General features: G+C 47.7%; 2 protein-coding genes across 2 annotated transcripts; one reads left to right on the top strand and one right to left on the bottom strand.

The window, feature by feature from the left end:
- The first annotated feature begins 7,400 nt into the window (after positions 1-7,400).
- On the top strand, positions 7,401-9,372 carry LOC123079941 (uncharacterized). The gene is made up of 2 exons (XM_044502775.1): positions 7,401-8,160; positions 8,364-9,372. The coding sequence occupies exons 1-2, from the start codon at positions 7,831-7,833 to the stop codon at positions 8,967-8,969; spliced, it is 936 nt and encodes a 311-aa protein (XP_044358710.1). The 5' UTR covers positions 7,401-7,830; the 3' UTR covers positions 8,970-9,372.
- Positions 9,373-12,202: 2,830 nt separating this feature from the next.
- LOC123079940 (serine hydroxymethyltransferase 7) lies at positions 12,203-16,205 on the bottom strand. Its single transcript, XM_044502774.1, has 4 exons — positions 14,845-16,205; positions 13,219-13,621; positions 12,813-12,914; positions 12,203-12,703 (listed from the first exon to the last, which is right to left on the bottom strand). Exons 1-4 carry the CDS (start codon positions 15,865-15,867, stop codon positions 12,480-12,482), a joined length of 1,752 nt encoding a protein of 583 aa, XP_044358709.1. The 5' UTR covers positions 15,868-16,205; the 3' UTR covers positions 12,203-12,479.
- Positions 16,206-16,900: the final 695 nt, after the last annotated feature.

Below are 16,900 nucleotides of genomic sequence, written 5' to 3'. Positions count from 1 at the left end.
AAATCTTGTGCCTACACGGAGTGCCAAAGACTATTGTCTCGGACCGCGACTTCAAGTTCTTGAGCTACTTTTGGAAGACCTTATGCGCCAAGCTCGGAATCAAGCTTTTGTTCTCTTCGGCATACCATCCTCAAACCGACGGCCAAACGGAGGTGACGAACTGAATGCTCTCCACTCTACTACGTGTGTTGATCAAGAAGAACATCAAGGAGTGGGAGGAGTGTCTACCCATTGCCGAGTACGCCTACAACCGCGCAAGACATTCGACTACAGGCAAGTCCCCCTTTGAGGTCATCTATGGCTTCAACCCGTTGTCCCCATTGGACATTCTCCCTGTACCACTACAAGAGCGCATCAATATGCACGCAAGTGCACAAGTGAACTATCTCAAGAAGATGCATGAAGATACACGGCACACCATCGAGCGCCAAGTACAACGACTCGCGACCAAGCTCAACATCAACAAGCAACCCATGATATTCAACATTGGAGATCTTGTGTGGCTACACCTTCGCAAGGACCGCTTCCCCAACGAACACAAATCCAAGCTTCTACCTCGATCCAACGGACCCTTCAAGGTGCTTGAACGCTACAACAACAACGCCTACAAGATCGACATCCCGCGCGACAAGTACTCTGTTAGTGACATCTTCAATGTCAAAGATCTCTCTTCCTACCATGGTAATGAGGCTTTCGATCCGAGGTCGGATCTTTCCCAAGGGGGGGGAGATGATGCGGAGCATCCCAAGGTCATCCCCATGGACCTACCTACACCTCCCACGACACCACTTGGACCGATGACAAGGGCTCGAGCAAAAGCTATCGAAGATAAGGTGAACTCGCTCGTCTGCGAACTACCACTTCCTACATACGAGACATGGCTACTACCTCAAGCGGAAACCCTATGTGTGATCAGGTGTCTGGAGGAAGGCCACGAAACAGCTACACCTGACAGACGAGACGGCGAGGACCCCAAGTACAATGACCAAGAGGAAGAGCTACCAGGAATCTACAGCAACCGGACGACCGGTGCTCGTCGGACGTCCGACGCCTGGGAGCTCCAGCCAGCCAGCCGAGTCCTAGCCTGCGCACGCTCCAGCGGCCGGACGACCGACAACGACCGGACGTCCGACATGCTCCAGCCCCCGGACGACCGAGCCCCTCCGGACAACCGACGCCACCATCACAGAACCAAAACGTCAGAAGTATGGAGACAACCGGACGACCAACGCCCAGGACGTCCGACGCCGACCGGAAATCCGACACCGACCATCCCGAGCCAAAACGTCGGACTTCCGACAAGTGCCGGACGTTCCGACCCTCGCGAGCCATCGGACGACTAGTAGCTGTCGGACGTCCGACGCCTGTGTGTTGACAGCGTGTTGGGCCGAAGCCCACTTACCCTTTCGTGACACTAGACTATATATACTCCTCCTCCTCCCTCTTATTAGGGTCAGCAATGTGATAGCTCATTTGAGAGATAGAGCTTTGCTCATCCACTTGATTACTTCTCCATTGGAGTTCACGACCTCTACGGAGAAGATCCCCCAAGTGGATTCAAGACCCCTAACGGGAAGACCCTTCAAGACCTCCTCACGGGGAAGAACTTGCTACTTGCATCATCCTTTGTTGATCGTGAATCTTGTATCACTCTTTATGTTTGAGGATCTAGCAGATGTGTGTTAGTTTCCCGTTGATTTGAGTGCTTTTCCTCGTTTTCCCCTCGTGTTTCCCCTCGTGTTCTTCGTAGGATCACCTCCAATCGTCAAAGATCGGGCATCTAGGGTTCTACCCTACATTATATTAGGCTCAGATATTCGGCACCCCTTCATTAAGGGGATAGGAGGAGCGACAAGCGTTGCCAAGATGGTGGCTTAAGGCTTATTGATGTATTACCTTGTAAGGTCTTTGTGAATAGTTAATAAAGTGGCTCTATGCATCGTCCAGATGCAAAGGCCGGGGGTACGTCCTCCTTTTCAAAAAAAGAAAAAAGAAAAAAGTCCTTCTTTGGCCTTTGTTATTGCTTGACCACCCCTTTGAGGCACCAAAAGTTGACTAAATAAATCTTGTATTTTTAAATAAGGAAAAATCATGCACACAATGACTTCAAATAGCAAAATTTTACTTAAGCTATATTTGTTGTTCAACAATGATATATTACCGACTCAGAGAATATCCGGTGGAAACCAAATTATAAAGACACTGTGTTAAGATGTCAGAGAATATCCGTGAAAACCGCGTTTGGAAGTTTTCAAAAATTCTCAAAAAAATACACTGTGTTAAGATGTTGATGCTCTATTAGCGTGGGAAATTTTAAGTTGGAACACCAATTCATTCACGAGGTATGAAAAAAAACACAAATTCAACAATTAATAGCGAAAATTACTGTTTGGTTGTGTTTGAACTTAGATTTTTACATTTTTGACATAGCGTGATTTTTCCACAAAACAAAAGACAATCCGTATTTTTCTTCCAAGAAATTTGCAAAAAAACTTTACAACTGAATTTTGACGTGGTTTTCATCTGTCTCCATCGGATACTCTCTCTTGGCGACCCGGACAGAACCCTCGAAAATACTGTCCATTATCTCAGGGCCTGCTGCCAGCCATGGCTGCCGCGCATCATCGTGTCGACTGCTTCGCTCTTCCCATTGTCCACCTGTTTCCGCACTCTAACGTGCACGAACCTAATTAAGGCAGATTAGATGTTCCGTCGCGTTAAACAAGACCAGGACATAAAGCGCAGAGGCGAGACTCATCCCAACAACCTAATTCGCCTCTCAGGCAGACAGACCGGCACCATGCAGTCCAAGCCTCGTACATGTCGGGCGATCGGATCGTCCCTCCCACGCCCTACGCGCAAAAAAATTACCACCGACCGAAACCGTCGCCGACGAGCACAACGCCTAGCTGTCGGGTCAAGGGTCACGCAGTGATTTTTGCATGGTTAATGAGCCAGATTCCGGGGTGTGTTTCACCCTTCCCCTGTAGTTTTGACTGAATCGCAGCGGAAACGCCTAGTTGTCGGGCGGGTCAATGGTTACGTGATGAATTTCTCATGGCTGAGCTAGATTCTGAAGCAAGAGACCCGTGGGAGCATTTGTGGTAGTGGCGCTGGCAGGATAGGAATTGCATCTGTGAGTTGGAAAGGAAATAAAAGGAGGAGGGGAAAGCAAGGCGTGTGTGTGTGTTAGATAGAATCGAATAACCCATGGAACAAAGCTTGGGGTTTCGGGTAAGCTGATGAGATTGATGGTACTTATAAATATCCGATGGCAGGGCATAATTTAACCCCGGATTCATGACTGGTCTAGGCAATGGTTTTCTGTTGATTTACGGTGTACAAATATCTCAGACCCGAATGGAATAACTCAGGACCAAGAGCATAAATTACGCGAGAGCGAAATCAAATATCCCGATTGGATCGTTAAAAATCTCGAATGGAATAAGTCAGGACCAGCATAATTTCTCTATTGGAAAATAACTATGGATTCGTTTAGGATAGCCACTCTATATTTGACCGAGATTGGTAAAACGCGAAAGATTAATATTTTATGTGGACCCTCTATCCTGCATGGAGATTAGCGTGAGTTTTGTGCTTTCGTAAATACAAAAGTAAAGGATGTTTGTGCTTCATGGAGGGTTGAAACTCATGGCATGAGTCTTCCTAGACTAGTTCACTAAAAAAAACTAGTATGCTTTGGTGTATTTAAAATTTATAGAGAAAGTAAATTTTGCATTTGTATGTGCAAGGGTTTCGATTATTGCTGCTCTTTTGTGTTGGTTGTGGGAGGGGGGTGATTATTTGTTATATGTACACTAATGAGTTTTGCATTATTTTCCGTTTAGTAGGCAGTTGCTCATGTTAATTATTTTCACCTTTAGGATTACAAATATGAATCCTTTTACGACTAATTACAAATGTGCGACTTGAAAGGTACACTTTCTGGATTTAGAAACGTGCAATTGGATATTTTCCACATTTTAAAGCTTGAAATTGCAAATAATCAAAAAAAATTGGTTTAGAATGTGCACAGCAAACTCAGGATCAGCGTAAATTACGTGAGAGCGAAATCAAATATGCCAATTGGATCATTACAAATCTTGAATGGAATAAGTCAGGACCAATATAATTTCTCCAGGGACAAAAACTATGTATTCGTTTAGGATAGCTACTCTATATTCGACCGAGATTGGTAAAACGCGAAGGACAAGTATTTTCTGTGGACCCTTGATCCGAGTTTTGTGCTTTTGTAAAAAAGTAAAAGATATTTGTGCTTCATGGAGGGTTAAAACTCATGGCCCGAGTCTTCCTAGACTAGCTCACTGCCAAGAAAAAACTAGTATGCTTTGGTGTATTTAAAATTTATAAAGAAATTAAATTTTACATTTGTATGTGCAAGGGTTTTGAGTACTGCTGCTCTTTTGTGCTAGTTTGTGAACCTCTACGCCGGGAAGAAATCCCTTTCTTAAAAAAAAGGTTTTGATTATTTGTTTGATACGTACACTAATGGGTTTGTATTATTTTCCGGTTACTATGTAGTTGTTCATGTTAATTATTTTCACCTTTAGGATTACAAATAGGAATCCTTTTACGACTAATTACAAATGTGAGATTAAGTAACTACACTTTCTGAAACCTATATTTTAACATAATTTTGAATCTTGTAATGGTGTAGTCCACACAGTTTCAATTTTAAAACTGTACATTGTTTTTATGATATTGTAGATTTAGAACTGTGCAATTGGGTACTTTCCACATATTAAAGCTTGAAATTGCACATCATCATTTTTTGTGTGACGTTGGGTTTAGAATGTGCAATTGGGCGGGCGGGGGGGGGGGGGGGGGGGGGGGGGGGCTAAGGCTTGAAATTGCACATTGTTGCTTTGCGTAATCTAAGGGTTAGGAATGCCCAACCATATTGTTTGCATATTTCATAGTTCAAAATTACACATTTTGTTTGTTTGTGATTTATGGTTACAAAAGTGAAATTCGGTAGTTTACATATTTTGAGCTAGAAATCGCATGTAATAATTTATATAACTTTACTTTCAAATGAAGCCTAATCTGCAAATATTTTTGTGCAATTTTAAGTTTTGAACTATGTGATTGCTTAGTGGTACAACATGATGCCCAAAATTGCACAAAAAAGGTACACCTTCTTTTTTTGAAACCAGGGAAAATATTTGCCTTTTTTAATTGTTAATATACAAGGTTTGGATATCAAGACCCAAGGATAAAAATTACAACAATCACTCTCGCCGCATTACATTACACAAATGCAATGCCCTGCAAGGCCCCAAAGTAATATCTCCTCTTTGATCCTACCGACAATGACCCCAACCGGAATGGCAATGTTGCAAAAGACAAGTGCATTCCTCTTCCACAACGCCCAAGAAATAAGCAACATCACGAAAATACGCGACCTTCACGATTTAGGTCTTCCTGGAAGCGTTGCGGCTCCACCACACTTTGACAGTACTCGCGTCACCCCAATCGAAAGGGTGCCCATCATGGAGGCCGAGCCAATTTTTGATCATGCCCCAAACTCAGATAGTGTAACGACATTGAAAAAGAAGATGTGCCGCCAATTCTTTGAGCTACTTGTAAAGGGGGCGTAAGTGGAGGTTAGGCCACCCATGAATTAGAAGTTTGTCAGCCGTTCAAATATTATTGTTGATTACAAGCCATGCGAAGAACTTGCATTTAGGAGGCGTCCAAATCTTTCATATGTTGAATGGATTAAGTTAGGACCAACATGAATTATGTGAAGAGAAAACAAATATCCCGAATGGATTGTTCAAAACCAAATCTCGAATGGAATAAGTCGGACCAGCATAATTTCTCTGGGAAAATAAACAATAGATTCGTTAGGATTGCCACTCAATATTTGACCGAGATTGCTAAAGCTTGAAATTGCAAAAATATCTTTTTTGTGCAAATTTGGGTTTATAATGTGCAATTTGGGGTGTTTGCACATTTTTAAAGCCAGAAATAGGACATTATTGCTTTGTGTAATCTTAGTGTTAGGAACGCCCAAACATAATATATTTATTTGTTTGCAATTTAGGGTTTACTAACGTGAAATTTGGTAGTTTAAATACTATGAGCCTGAAATGCAAATTTTGGAATTTAGAAGTGAAGTGAAATTGAAAAAAAAAGTGCAACTTCATGTTTAAAACTGTGAACTTACATGTAATTGCACTTTGAAGCCTAAAACTGCACATTGGAAAGGTACGAATTTTTACTTATGCGGAAAAAAACAATTTATGAGGTTTTTTTGTATCTGGCTTTTACATTTTTCTAAGTATTAGATGTGTTTAGGTAGCACAACAAGACTTAATTGTGATGAAAAGTGAATCGCATGATGTACTCAACTTCCTGAGCGAACGCTCCAAATTTGAATCTTGGCCACAATTTAGCATTGAGACATCATTTCTTCAGGTCTCCCTAAACAGAAACCTATATTTTCTATAGTTAGGATTAAAAATATGAATTCTTTTTCAATTTACTACAAATGTGAAACTAGGTAGGTACACTATCTGAAACCTATATTTAACGCAAGTTTAAATCTTGTAATTGTGTAACCACACATTTCTGAAATTGCACACAGTTTGCTTTTTATGCAATTATGGGTTTAGAACTGTGCAATTTGATACTTTCCACTTTTAAAATCTTCAAACGGAAAATTATCATTCATTTTTGGTTTTGGAATGTGCAATTTGGGGCCTGGTGGTGTGTGAGAGGGGCGCCTGAAATTGCACATTGATGCTTTGAGTAATCTATAAGGGCTTCGAATGCCCAACCATTTGTGTGCATATTTTGTTCAAAAATACAAAATTTTGTGACTTCGATTACAAATGTGAGATTTGATAGTTTGCATATTTTGAGCCAGAAATCACGTGTAATTATTTTATATAATTTTGGTTCCTAGAAATGAAGCATAAAATTGCAAATAATTTTGAGCAATTTTAGGCTTAGAACTGTGTGATTTCTTAGCGGTACATCTTGAAGCCCAAAATTGCACATAAAAAGGCACATCTTCGTATTTATGTAGCAAAAAAATCATTTTTTTTGCGAGTCAATTTACAAGTTTGGATTTGGCCTTTTACATTTGTCCAAGTAGTCCTATATTAGATTTGTTCATGGAGCACGTCAAGACTTAATTGCGAGAAAAAGTAAATCGACTGATGTACTAAACCTCCCGAGCAAACGCTCCCGCATTTGGCCGCTGGCCACGATCTAGAATTGAGGCGACATTTCTTGAGTTTTTCCCGAAGAGAAGCCCCAAAAAATAGCAGTACCCTCGCTGCTTAATCTAGGCGGACAAGGAAACAGTGGTGTAAAAAGCCATTTCCCAACCATACCACACCATGTTCAACTCCTTCCGGAAACCCAGCAAAGCAGAGGCCACCAGCACGCCCACCCGCACACACAAGGCCTGCCCGCTCCCGCACGGACAACGGGACAGGGCATACAAGCCGAGCGCGCGCGAGAGAGCAGAGGACACACGACCCAGCAAAGCGGGCAGGGCAGCCATGGCGCTGCCTCACCCCAACCTCATCATCGCCCTTCTCCCCCTCCTGTAGACACCCATCATTGCACTCCACTCCCCCACCCCGATCGTGTCGTCGTGTCCCCAGCTCTCGCCCTCCTCTCCCACTCCGACCCCCTTCTCCTGTCCTCCCTCGTCTTCTTGCTCCTGCACCGCCCGCCCACGCCCCAGCCCACGCTATATATATTGCTGCCCGCGCGCCGTCGGCTTCCAGCTCGATCCCGACCTCACCGGCACCGCACAGTACCGCTGCGGACGGACTGTAGAGCAGAGCCATGGTGAACGCCTTCTTCGCGACCCTGGCGCGGGGGCTGGACGACCTGAGCGGCGCGGGCGGGCTGTCCTCGCTGCCGGCGCTGCTGCGTGCGGCGGCGCTGCTCAGGGGCCTGCACTCGCAGCTCATGGTGCTCGTCGGCCAGCTCCACCTGCCGCCCGGCGGCCGGTGGCTGGACGAGTACATGGACGAGACGGCCCGCCTCTGGGACGCCTGCCTCGCCGTCAAGCTCGGCCTCGCCGCCGTCGAGCGCTACTGCGCCGCCGCGTCCTGCGCCGCCGCCGCCCTCGACGACTGGCTCCAGGACCCCTCCCCCCTCTCCACTCGCCAGGTTGGTCCCAGCCGCTTCTTCGCTTTATTCCAACAGGCAGCAATCATGATCTCTCTTTCGAAGAAAAGAATAGTGATCATGTCGCCGCCTTTTTTTCTTCTCTCTCGAGCTTCTTTCTGCACTGTGCGATTCAGTCCTCTGTCTTCTTATTTTTGATCTGTTTCTTGAACTCTTCCGTTCTGATCGTGCATTGGCGGCACCAGGTGATGCGGGCGATCTCGGCGTCGAGGAGGGAGGCCATGGCGGCGGAGGAGGAGAACCGGGCGCTGTCCGAGTCGAGGATCGCGCCGCTGTCCCTGCAGCTGGACGAGCGGCGCGCGGCGGACGCCAGGCTCAGCGGCTTCAACGGCTTCCGCGGGCTGCTCTACGCGCTGCACAACGCCAGCTCCCTCCTCCTGCTCATCCTGGCCGGCGGCGCCGTCGCGGGGTCCCCGCGCTCGTCCTCCGACGGCGCGGACGACAACAGCAGCAGCAACGACGACGGGTTCATGTCCTCCATCGCGACGCTGCAGAAGCGGATGGCGGAGGAGGCCGCGGGCGACGGCGCGCCGGGGATGATCAGGATGCAGGAGCTGCGGCGCGCGCGCGCGGCGGCGGAGGCGGCGCGGGAGGAGGTGGAGCGCGCGGCGGCGTCCGGCGGCGGCAAGTGCGGCGACCGCGACGGGGCCGTGAAGGGCAAGGCCGGGGAGCTGAAGGCGTGGCTGGAGGTGCTCCGCGCCGGCACGGACGGGCTGGCGTGCCAGCTGGACGACTTCCTGGACGACATTGTGGAGGGCCGCAAGGAGCTCTCCGACCTCTGCAGCCACTGACCGTACCGATCGACCGTCCGACCCGATCGATGAAACGACGATGGTGGTTCCTGTCGCCTGCTTGCCTGGCGGCAACGCGTGGTGGTGGTGTACAAGTAAAGCAATGCTGCTCCGACCCATAAGTGGCGGCAGTACGTAGTCGTAGGCGTCTTTTGCAGTGGCAGTGCCGGTCTGGGATCGGAGAGTGGAGTGGAGTGGAGTGTCGCAGCGTTTTGGTCAGGTCATCATGTTGTTGCTCTGCTACTTCCTTTCTTGCTGGCTCACTCGCTGCTGCTGTACCCTGTACGTACGTGCGTGCTATGCTGTGTGTGTCTGAGTGTCTCTCTCTGCCATGCAAGTAGAGTATACGTACCACTACCAGAGACATGATGGGGTTGAGACTTGAGAGAAGAGATGGTCGCAAGAAAAGGCTTGTTTGTACTGTTTGTGTGTGCAGGGGAGGGAGGCAGCTCGGGTTGAGCGAGAGGGAAAGAGATCGATCTTTGTTTCGTTGTTGCAGGGGCGGCACAGGCAGTTGCGCCACGAAAGGCTGCTTTTTGTTTGCTCGCCTGCTAGCTACTCCCTCCGAACGTTCGGTCGCAGAAATGGATATATCTAGACGTATTTTAGTTCTAGATACATCCATTTCCGAAACAAGTAATTTCAAACGGAGAGAGCACCGGTGGCGTCTGTGTCTGTCACAAGGGCAAGGGCAAGGGCAAGAGAATATAGGTGAACTTTTGTTCTCACTCTTTGCACTTTTGAACCCAACAACTTCTCCTCGCCTGCGGCTTCGGCTTCAAGCGTGTTCCCGCCTTGAGCCTCACAGCTTCGGCTCCAAGGAAGCATGGGGCATCTGCACGAAAGCTACGTCTACCAAACAAATGGAGACTAATCCGGCTATAGGATGTTAATGTCTCATGTTCATACCACAAGTAGTAGCAAAACTTAACCACAACGAGAAGCTACTGCTGGTTGGAGACTAATGTGGCTGGCCTCATGATGTTAATGTCTCATGTTCATACTGCAAGCACTAGCAAGCTTAACCACAACTGGCTTCAGTTCAGCCTAGTGAGGGCCCTAATCGATGGACGTATGCTGATCAGTGAGGTGATGGTGCTGCCTTGCCAACCTCGATCAGGTGTGTGTCAAGTCACATCTCACCAACTCAGTGTGTTTGCCACTAATGGCGGCAGAGCCTCGTTAATTAACCTCCTCATGCGTGGCATCCGTTGCCGACAAAAGCCAAAGCTACTACCGTGCATTCTCACTTTCCATTTCGCGCTATGCAAGTAGAGTAGAGTATCCTTTATTAGAAAGGCACGAAAGCAAAGTCGCTATATATGAAACGCCAAAATGGCTCTTTCTATCCCTCCCTGAATTGTAATTATCCTGATCTCCCAGTGAACAAGCACGGGCTAGTGGTGACGGGAGTTGTTTAAGCTGTGGTGGTGGCGAGCTCACTCCATCATCATCAAGGACTCTCCACTACGATGTGAACATCTCTGACTCATCGCTCCGGGCTCCGGCTGGCTGGCCTATGGTGTTTGTCTGGCTCGACAGACACACCGTCGAGGCAATTAAAGCGTCTGTGGAAGGGCAGCTGGAAGCTGCTGCACTGCTTTCTGCCGCGCATTCAACGCGAAGCTCGCAGAGGACAGGACCCTTCTTCCTTCCCGCTCCCGTCGCGTTGCTTGCTTGATCGAGCATCATTTCAGCGGGGAAAAAGGGGACGGAGGAGCAGACGATGGATGGATGCGGTGTCCATGGATCCGCGACAAAGCGACTGGCCGACGCGATTGCTACCAAATCATGGCCAGAAAGGGGCGTACCATCATGCTCGACTCTGGGGGCACCAGTCAAGACACGAGATGATGACGCTAGGCCTAATAGCGAGACGGGACCGCCCCTAAGCTGCAGCTGGAATTAGAGCGTTGCCTACCGTGCCGTACCAGCTAGGATGGGCTGCGGGCGACGACGACCATGTTTTCATGATGGTTTCTCTGGGAGAGAGTAGTGGAGGCTCGGCAACAGCAAATTATTTTGATATATATTCGCCTCATAGGTCAAACTTGAATCTCCTTTCTGATTCGAGCTGACACGGCGAACCATGCGCACTCAAGGAAGTACCAGTTGGCTTGCTAGTAGTGTCGCTGCTGTTGGTAGACAGTAAAACGTTTTGTAAAAGAGGGACAGCGTCTATTACTGGAAGTAGCAAATGTGAGCCCCTGTACGTCCACGGGCAGCGCCTGACAGGTCGAACCCCATTTCTCCGCATCCACTACCATACTCTCCATATCTCAATACCCAAATCCAATCCATGGGAATCCATACAGGACGATCATACAACGCAAATTCATGTATTGAGTCTTGGTCGGGCGTTCCGACCAACATGTTGCGGGCATGCTCAGAGCCGGCACTGACCGACGACGCATTTGCAGCTGCGGCGAGTCCGCAATCATGGACGCGTCTGGGATGGCTTGCGAGAAGCTCAAATCCAGGATGCCCGGCCACTGGGAGGGCGGAATAGAGTCGGGCTCCGCCGACAAGTTGCTCATCCCGGCGGGCACAACCTCTAGATTGGTGGCTGTCACGGCGAAGTCCATGTCCTCGGCAGCGGGAACGAAGGGCACCTCAGGATCAGCCGCCTCCGCAGCTGCCTTCGCCTCCGGTGGCCCTCCTTGCATGCAAGGTTCTTCGCGTAGTTAAACGAGCTAAAATATTTTTGGCTCATTCAGTCCAGACTCTGAGCCGAGAACACAACAGGTTCCAAAAACCCGACAAGTATACGTCCTAATTATAAGCTTTTACGAGCAAAATGTTAGCATAAGAAAGCTCTCGGTAAATCATTGAACAACAAAGTAAAAAAGCTCCCAAAATAACCTTTCATCCACGAAGAGCTGACGGTTAAGTTAAAACACTCAGCTGATGGTTAAGTTAAAAACACTCAAATGGTTCCAGCAGATAGCACACACGATATAAAACAATCGCTAAATGACCTTTCATCGACGAACAGCTGACATTTAAGTTAAAACACTCAAATGGTACCAGAAGATAGCACACCCAGTATAAAACAACACAGGCTCGCTAAATAACCTTCCATCCACGAACAACTGACAGTTAATTAAGTTAAAACACTCATAGTTCCAGAAGATAGAACACCCAGTATAAAACGACACAGGCTCGCTAAATAACCTTTCATCCACAAAGTTCAAACTTGAAACACTCAAAAGGATCCAGAAGAAGTCTCACCCTAGTATAAAAGCTCAGCGAATCATATCATATAAGAACTCATTACGTGAAGATTTACTACATACATAAATCATAAAAGGACTTTAGGGTATAGACCTGTACATGATTGCTTGAGAGTCAAAGAGTCAAAACCAATTTCCAACTAAAAAAATCGTTTCCTACACTGTTGCTGTTGAGAGCAACAACTTCCAGTTTTGTGTGAACAGCCTGATAACAAAATAGTTGCTATTTGCTGATAAATCTGGACAATCCCCAAGAAGATGTGATATATATGCACAGTCATACATCAAAACCTGGCATCGCAAACTGTGATGCGAAAGCCTCGACCAGGTTACCGAGCTCTATAATGTCCTTATTGTTCTCCAGGCCTCTTAGAAATTCCTTCTGCACTTTTCCGTGTTGTTTCAGAACACTGCCAGCTATCTGTGTCGCCCTGATGAGGAAGTCTGCAATCACCTCGAAGTCATCTTCAAGGCAACCTCTAGTAGTCATTGCAGGTGTTCCTGCATCATACAGCACCATGATGATAAGCAGCAGGCAAATACTACTTACTTTCTGTTCACATACACAAACAGAAGACAGTAAACAAAATGACATGTTATAAGAACTAACCAATACGCACGCCACCGGGAGATATTGAGCCATTGTCCCCATATATCGGTGTCTTGTTTATAGAGATGTGGCACAGCTCACAGACCTTCTCAAAGTTCTTCCCTGTCAAAATGATGGAGGACAACTTTATAAGCCACATGCATCACCACTTCACAGAAAACTTTTACAAGAGAAGAAGAATTATGCATTACTTTGAAAAACTAAAAGTGATGCCTAACATACAATATTATTTGAATATTTGCTGAACTGCAAGCCACATAACCATTTTACTTTCTGACTTTGTGTCCATTAGTCAATATGAAACCGAATTTGCATCTTCTTAGAAGATAATTAAGGGAATACTTGATACATTGCAATAATAAAGTCAGAAAACAAGTACGCTGCAAATTGGAAGATAGAATTATACCGGTCAAGCCAAAAGTTCTGAGGTCCCAAAGCACCAAGTGATTATCAGTGCCACCAGTAACCAATCTGCATTTTCTTCTGAGCAAGGCCGATGCCAAAGCTTGAGCATTTTTCTTAACTTGTTGAATGTATGCTTTATATTCAGGCGTCGCAACTTGCTTCAGCGTTATCGCTAAAGCAGCAATATGGTTATTATGCGGCCCTCCTTGCAGTGAAGGGAATACAGCGAAATTTATCTTATCCTCAAAATCATAATCATTTTCATCCCCTTGAGAAAAAGATCCACCTCGCTTCCTCATATTCTTCCCTTTCCTGAAAAATATTATTCCACCTCTAGGACCCCTTAGGTTCTTGTGAGTAGTTGATGTAACAACGTCACAGTAGTCGAATGGACTGCGACATTCCTGCGAAAGCAATAATAAGAAACAGCTATCAGCAGGCAGTAATGCTTAGCTAGCAAAGTGTGACAAGGTTCAAAAAACCGCAACACGGGAACTTTTTTCTTTTGATGGTGTGAACATCAAAATAGTGGAACTAATACCTAGATTAAGCAGTAGAAGCAATTCAGACAATCTTTCAGAAGGTTTGAGTGTTCATAGATAACATAAAAGTGCAACAAACAGCACGGGAGCAAGAATAAATGTTCTAATGGCTTAGTTCAGCATGACTACATCACCAAGAAAACGAACAAGTAGCATGCTAATCAATATGAACATTTATCACTAAGGAACTGAGTTCTTTCAGGCTGAAAATAAGTTTTAATGGTGTTCTTATACAACTCAAGGGGATGGTTTCTATGGTCTATTCTAATGATAATATCAAATCATATATGCTCCATAAGAAGAATTGCCTCATAGTATTTGTATAACCATCAGATACCAGCCAATTAAGAAATGATGCAATCATGAATGAGATGGCACAGCAGAAAATATGCTTGTCACTTTTGTTGTAACAGAAGTGCTATATGGAACAGGTGATTTTGCACTGATACAGCCTTAGACTAAGTTACAATGATGTCATGAAAAACAATATGTCAAGCATGAATCACCATGACAGACAGCTCCAAAGGCCTCCTAATTACATCCTCGTCATTTCAATTAATTTACATCATCATTCCTGAATTTGCACAAACCAAACCAATCAAGAACAAAGGCCCTACAAAAAGCATCCTTCAATTTGAGGTAATGCTTTGGCCAAACAAATTCAAATGTTAGCTGATCTAAACTGGACAAGTGGACATGCAAACATAACAAACAATACTACCTCGCATCTTGCCACAAAAAATTATGTTCAAACTCAGTAATGATAAGCCCATAGCTAAATAGTTTCAGGATTGCCGTCAAAATCTAATCAATGTAATCACTATATATGTTAAACGGACTACAAATAAAGGATAACAGAAACGAGGGGATAATCTTTGAAATAGGACATTATCAAAGCACAAAGATAAGCAATAGCTTTGCCATACGGACAAACAGCACAAGGTAATGCAATTGCAGAATCACAACTAGTTTTCCCAGCTATAGCTATTGTGAGAGGTACCTACTACACATTCAGAACACAATATGCAATCAAACTGTAACCGTGAGATAATTAAACAAAATTGCCGTAACAGAAGTCAATGTACCTTTGCTGCAACAAGTCCGCTAATATGCGCCATGTCGCACATGAGCACTGCACCACACTTATCAGCTATCAGCCTCATCCGTGCAAAGTCCCATTCCCTGGGGTAGGAACTCCCACCACAGATAAGAATCTTGGGGTGGAAATCCATTGCCCGGTCCTCAAGCTTGTCATAATCAATATAGCCAGTCTGTGGATTCACCTTGTATGACAAGCTTTCAAAGAATATCGAGGCGCCAGACACCTTCTTACCACTAGGCGTGTAGTATCCGTGGCTGACATGGCCACCAGACGGCGGCTCAAGGCCCATGATACGGTCATTGGGTAGGAGAAGCCCTGTGTAGACAGCCAGGTTTGCGGAGGTGCATGAGTAGGGCTGGACATTGACACCCCAGCAGGCGGGGTCGAGGCCGAAGGCGGTGCAGGCGCGCTCGTGGCAGAGGCGCTCGATGGCGTCGATGTGCTGGTTCCCGCCGTAGTACCGAGCGCCCGGGTGCCCCTCGGAGTACTTGTTGGTGAGGTGGCTGCCGAGGGCGTCGAGCACGGCGCGGCAGACGAAGTTCTCCGAGGCGATGAGCTCGATGCCGCGCACCTGGCGCTCCCTCTCGCGCTCCATGAGCGCGTGCACATCCGGGTCGGCCTCCGCGAGCGGCTGGTTCCCCCACGCGCGGACCGCGCCGCGCCGCGCCTCCAGATCCGCGCCCGACGCCTGGCGCTTGGCGGGGCGCAGGGCCGCCGCGGACGATGACGAGCAGGAGGAGGTCTCCCCTCCCCCGCCGCCGCCGTAGAGGCCGCGGCGCGGGCGCTTGACGCAGAGCGAGTGGCCGAGGAGCGAGAAGTGCTGGTCGGCGCCCTCGTCGTCCCCGTCCTCGCCGTCGCCGCCGCCCCCGACGCTGCCCTCCGTCTTGACGTCGTCCGAGTCGTCGAACAGCCGCAGCGGCGTGGCGGCGCGCGCGTGCACGCGCGCGTGGGCGTGCGGGTGGAGCCCGAGCGAGAGGTCCGACGACTCTGGCCGCGAGAGATCCATGCCTTCCTCCAAAATTCTCCCCAAATCACCTCACGGGAAACCGCAACCCTAGCCAATCACACACAGCTCAGGAACAGCACCAGCAACAACAGCACGGGGCGCGGGGGCTACAGCAGCGGCGGAGACGAGCGGCGGCGGGGGTGGGCGGGGCAGCGGCGGAGGGAAGCATGGGCCGGCTCGGGGATCGGGGGTCGGGGTTTGGGGATCCCGCGGGCACGCGGCGCTCACGACGGACGCGGTGTTTGGAATCTGATGAGACGGAGTGGAGGAGGAGGAGGAGGGAGGAAGGCAAGGGGGGGTTTGATTGGCTTGGTTGTATCGACGAGGGCCAGGCGATGGAAGGGACGGGGACGGGTTGGTGATGTGGTGGTGCGGCCGGGGAATGGAATGCGGACGGGGGGACGCACCTGGATGGGATACCGGACGGGGCCGGTGCGCGCGCCCGCGGGCCCCGGCCACGCGCCAGTGGCGGCCCGCTTGGGCTCGTGGGCTCGGACCGGGTCGCGGGGTCCGGGCGATGACTTTGTGTGCTCCGATCGCATCGCGCTGGCTGGCCGCCTGCGAACGTTCGTTCTCACTGGCGTCATCAGTGCAAAGGGGTCCCGTTGCTATTTTATTATTATTATTTATTTTTTAATTTCGGAGATTGTTCTTTTTGTTTGTTTATTGAGGAGAGATGAGATCTTTTTCTTTTGTGGATTGAAAAGTACGGAAGATGAGGTGTACGTGCATTGACTAATGAGGGCTCGCTCTGCCCAAAACTTGGGCGTCCGATCCGCCCATGATCCATGCGTTTGTGTATTAAATTAAAGAGAGATCTCATTTTCCCTTTTTGTGCATGTGGTTCGAGTTCTTGATTATGTGGATGAACCTGCTTGTGTTTTCAGGTATGTTCAGGGCGAAGGCGTTTGATCTGGACAGAGTACAGATGCACTCTCATTTCGCACAAAAATAAAACAGTACAGATACACTCGATCTTCCTTGCTCAGCACGCGAGTGGCCCCCGGCCAGATACGGCCCTTGAGCAGATCTC

This window comes from Triticum aestivum, chromosome 3D, assembly GCF_018294505.1.
Source record: "Triticum aestivum cultivar Chinese Spring chromosome 3D, IWGSC CS RefSeq v2.1, whole genome shotgun sequence".
NCBI classification, from domain to species: domain Eukaryota; kingdom Viridiplantae; phylum Streptophyta; class Magnoliopsida; order Poales; family Poaceae; genus Triticum; species Triticum aestivum.
This window is presented reverse-complemented; position numbering and strand designations above follow the sequence as displayed.

Excerpts from the sequence above, each read along its gene's own strand:
- LOC123079941 (XM_044502775.1), top strand. The coding sequence starts at position 7,831 with ATGGTGAACGCCTTCTTCGCGACCCTGGCGCGGGGGCTGGACGACCTG. Across the intron at positions 8,161-8,363 it reads CCCCCCTCTCCACTCGCCAG|GTGATGCGGGCGATCTCGGC; the intron begins GTTGGTCCCAGC and ends TGGCGGCACCAG.
- LOC123079940 (XM_044502774.1), bottom strand. The coding sequence starts at position 15,867 with ATGGATCTCTCGCGGCCAGAGTCGTCGGACCTCTCGCTCGGGCTCCAC. Across the intron at positions 12,915-13,218 it reads CAGAACTTTTGGCTTGACCG|GGAAGAACTTTGAGAAGGTC; the intron begins GTATAATTCTAT and ends TCATTTTGACAG. Across the intron at positions 12,704-12,812 it reads TCCCGGTGGCGTGCGTATTG|GAACACCTGCAATGACTACT; the intron begins GTTAGTTCTTAT and ends TGTATGATGCAG.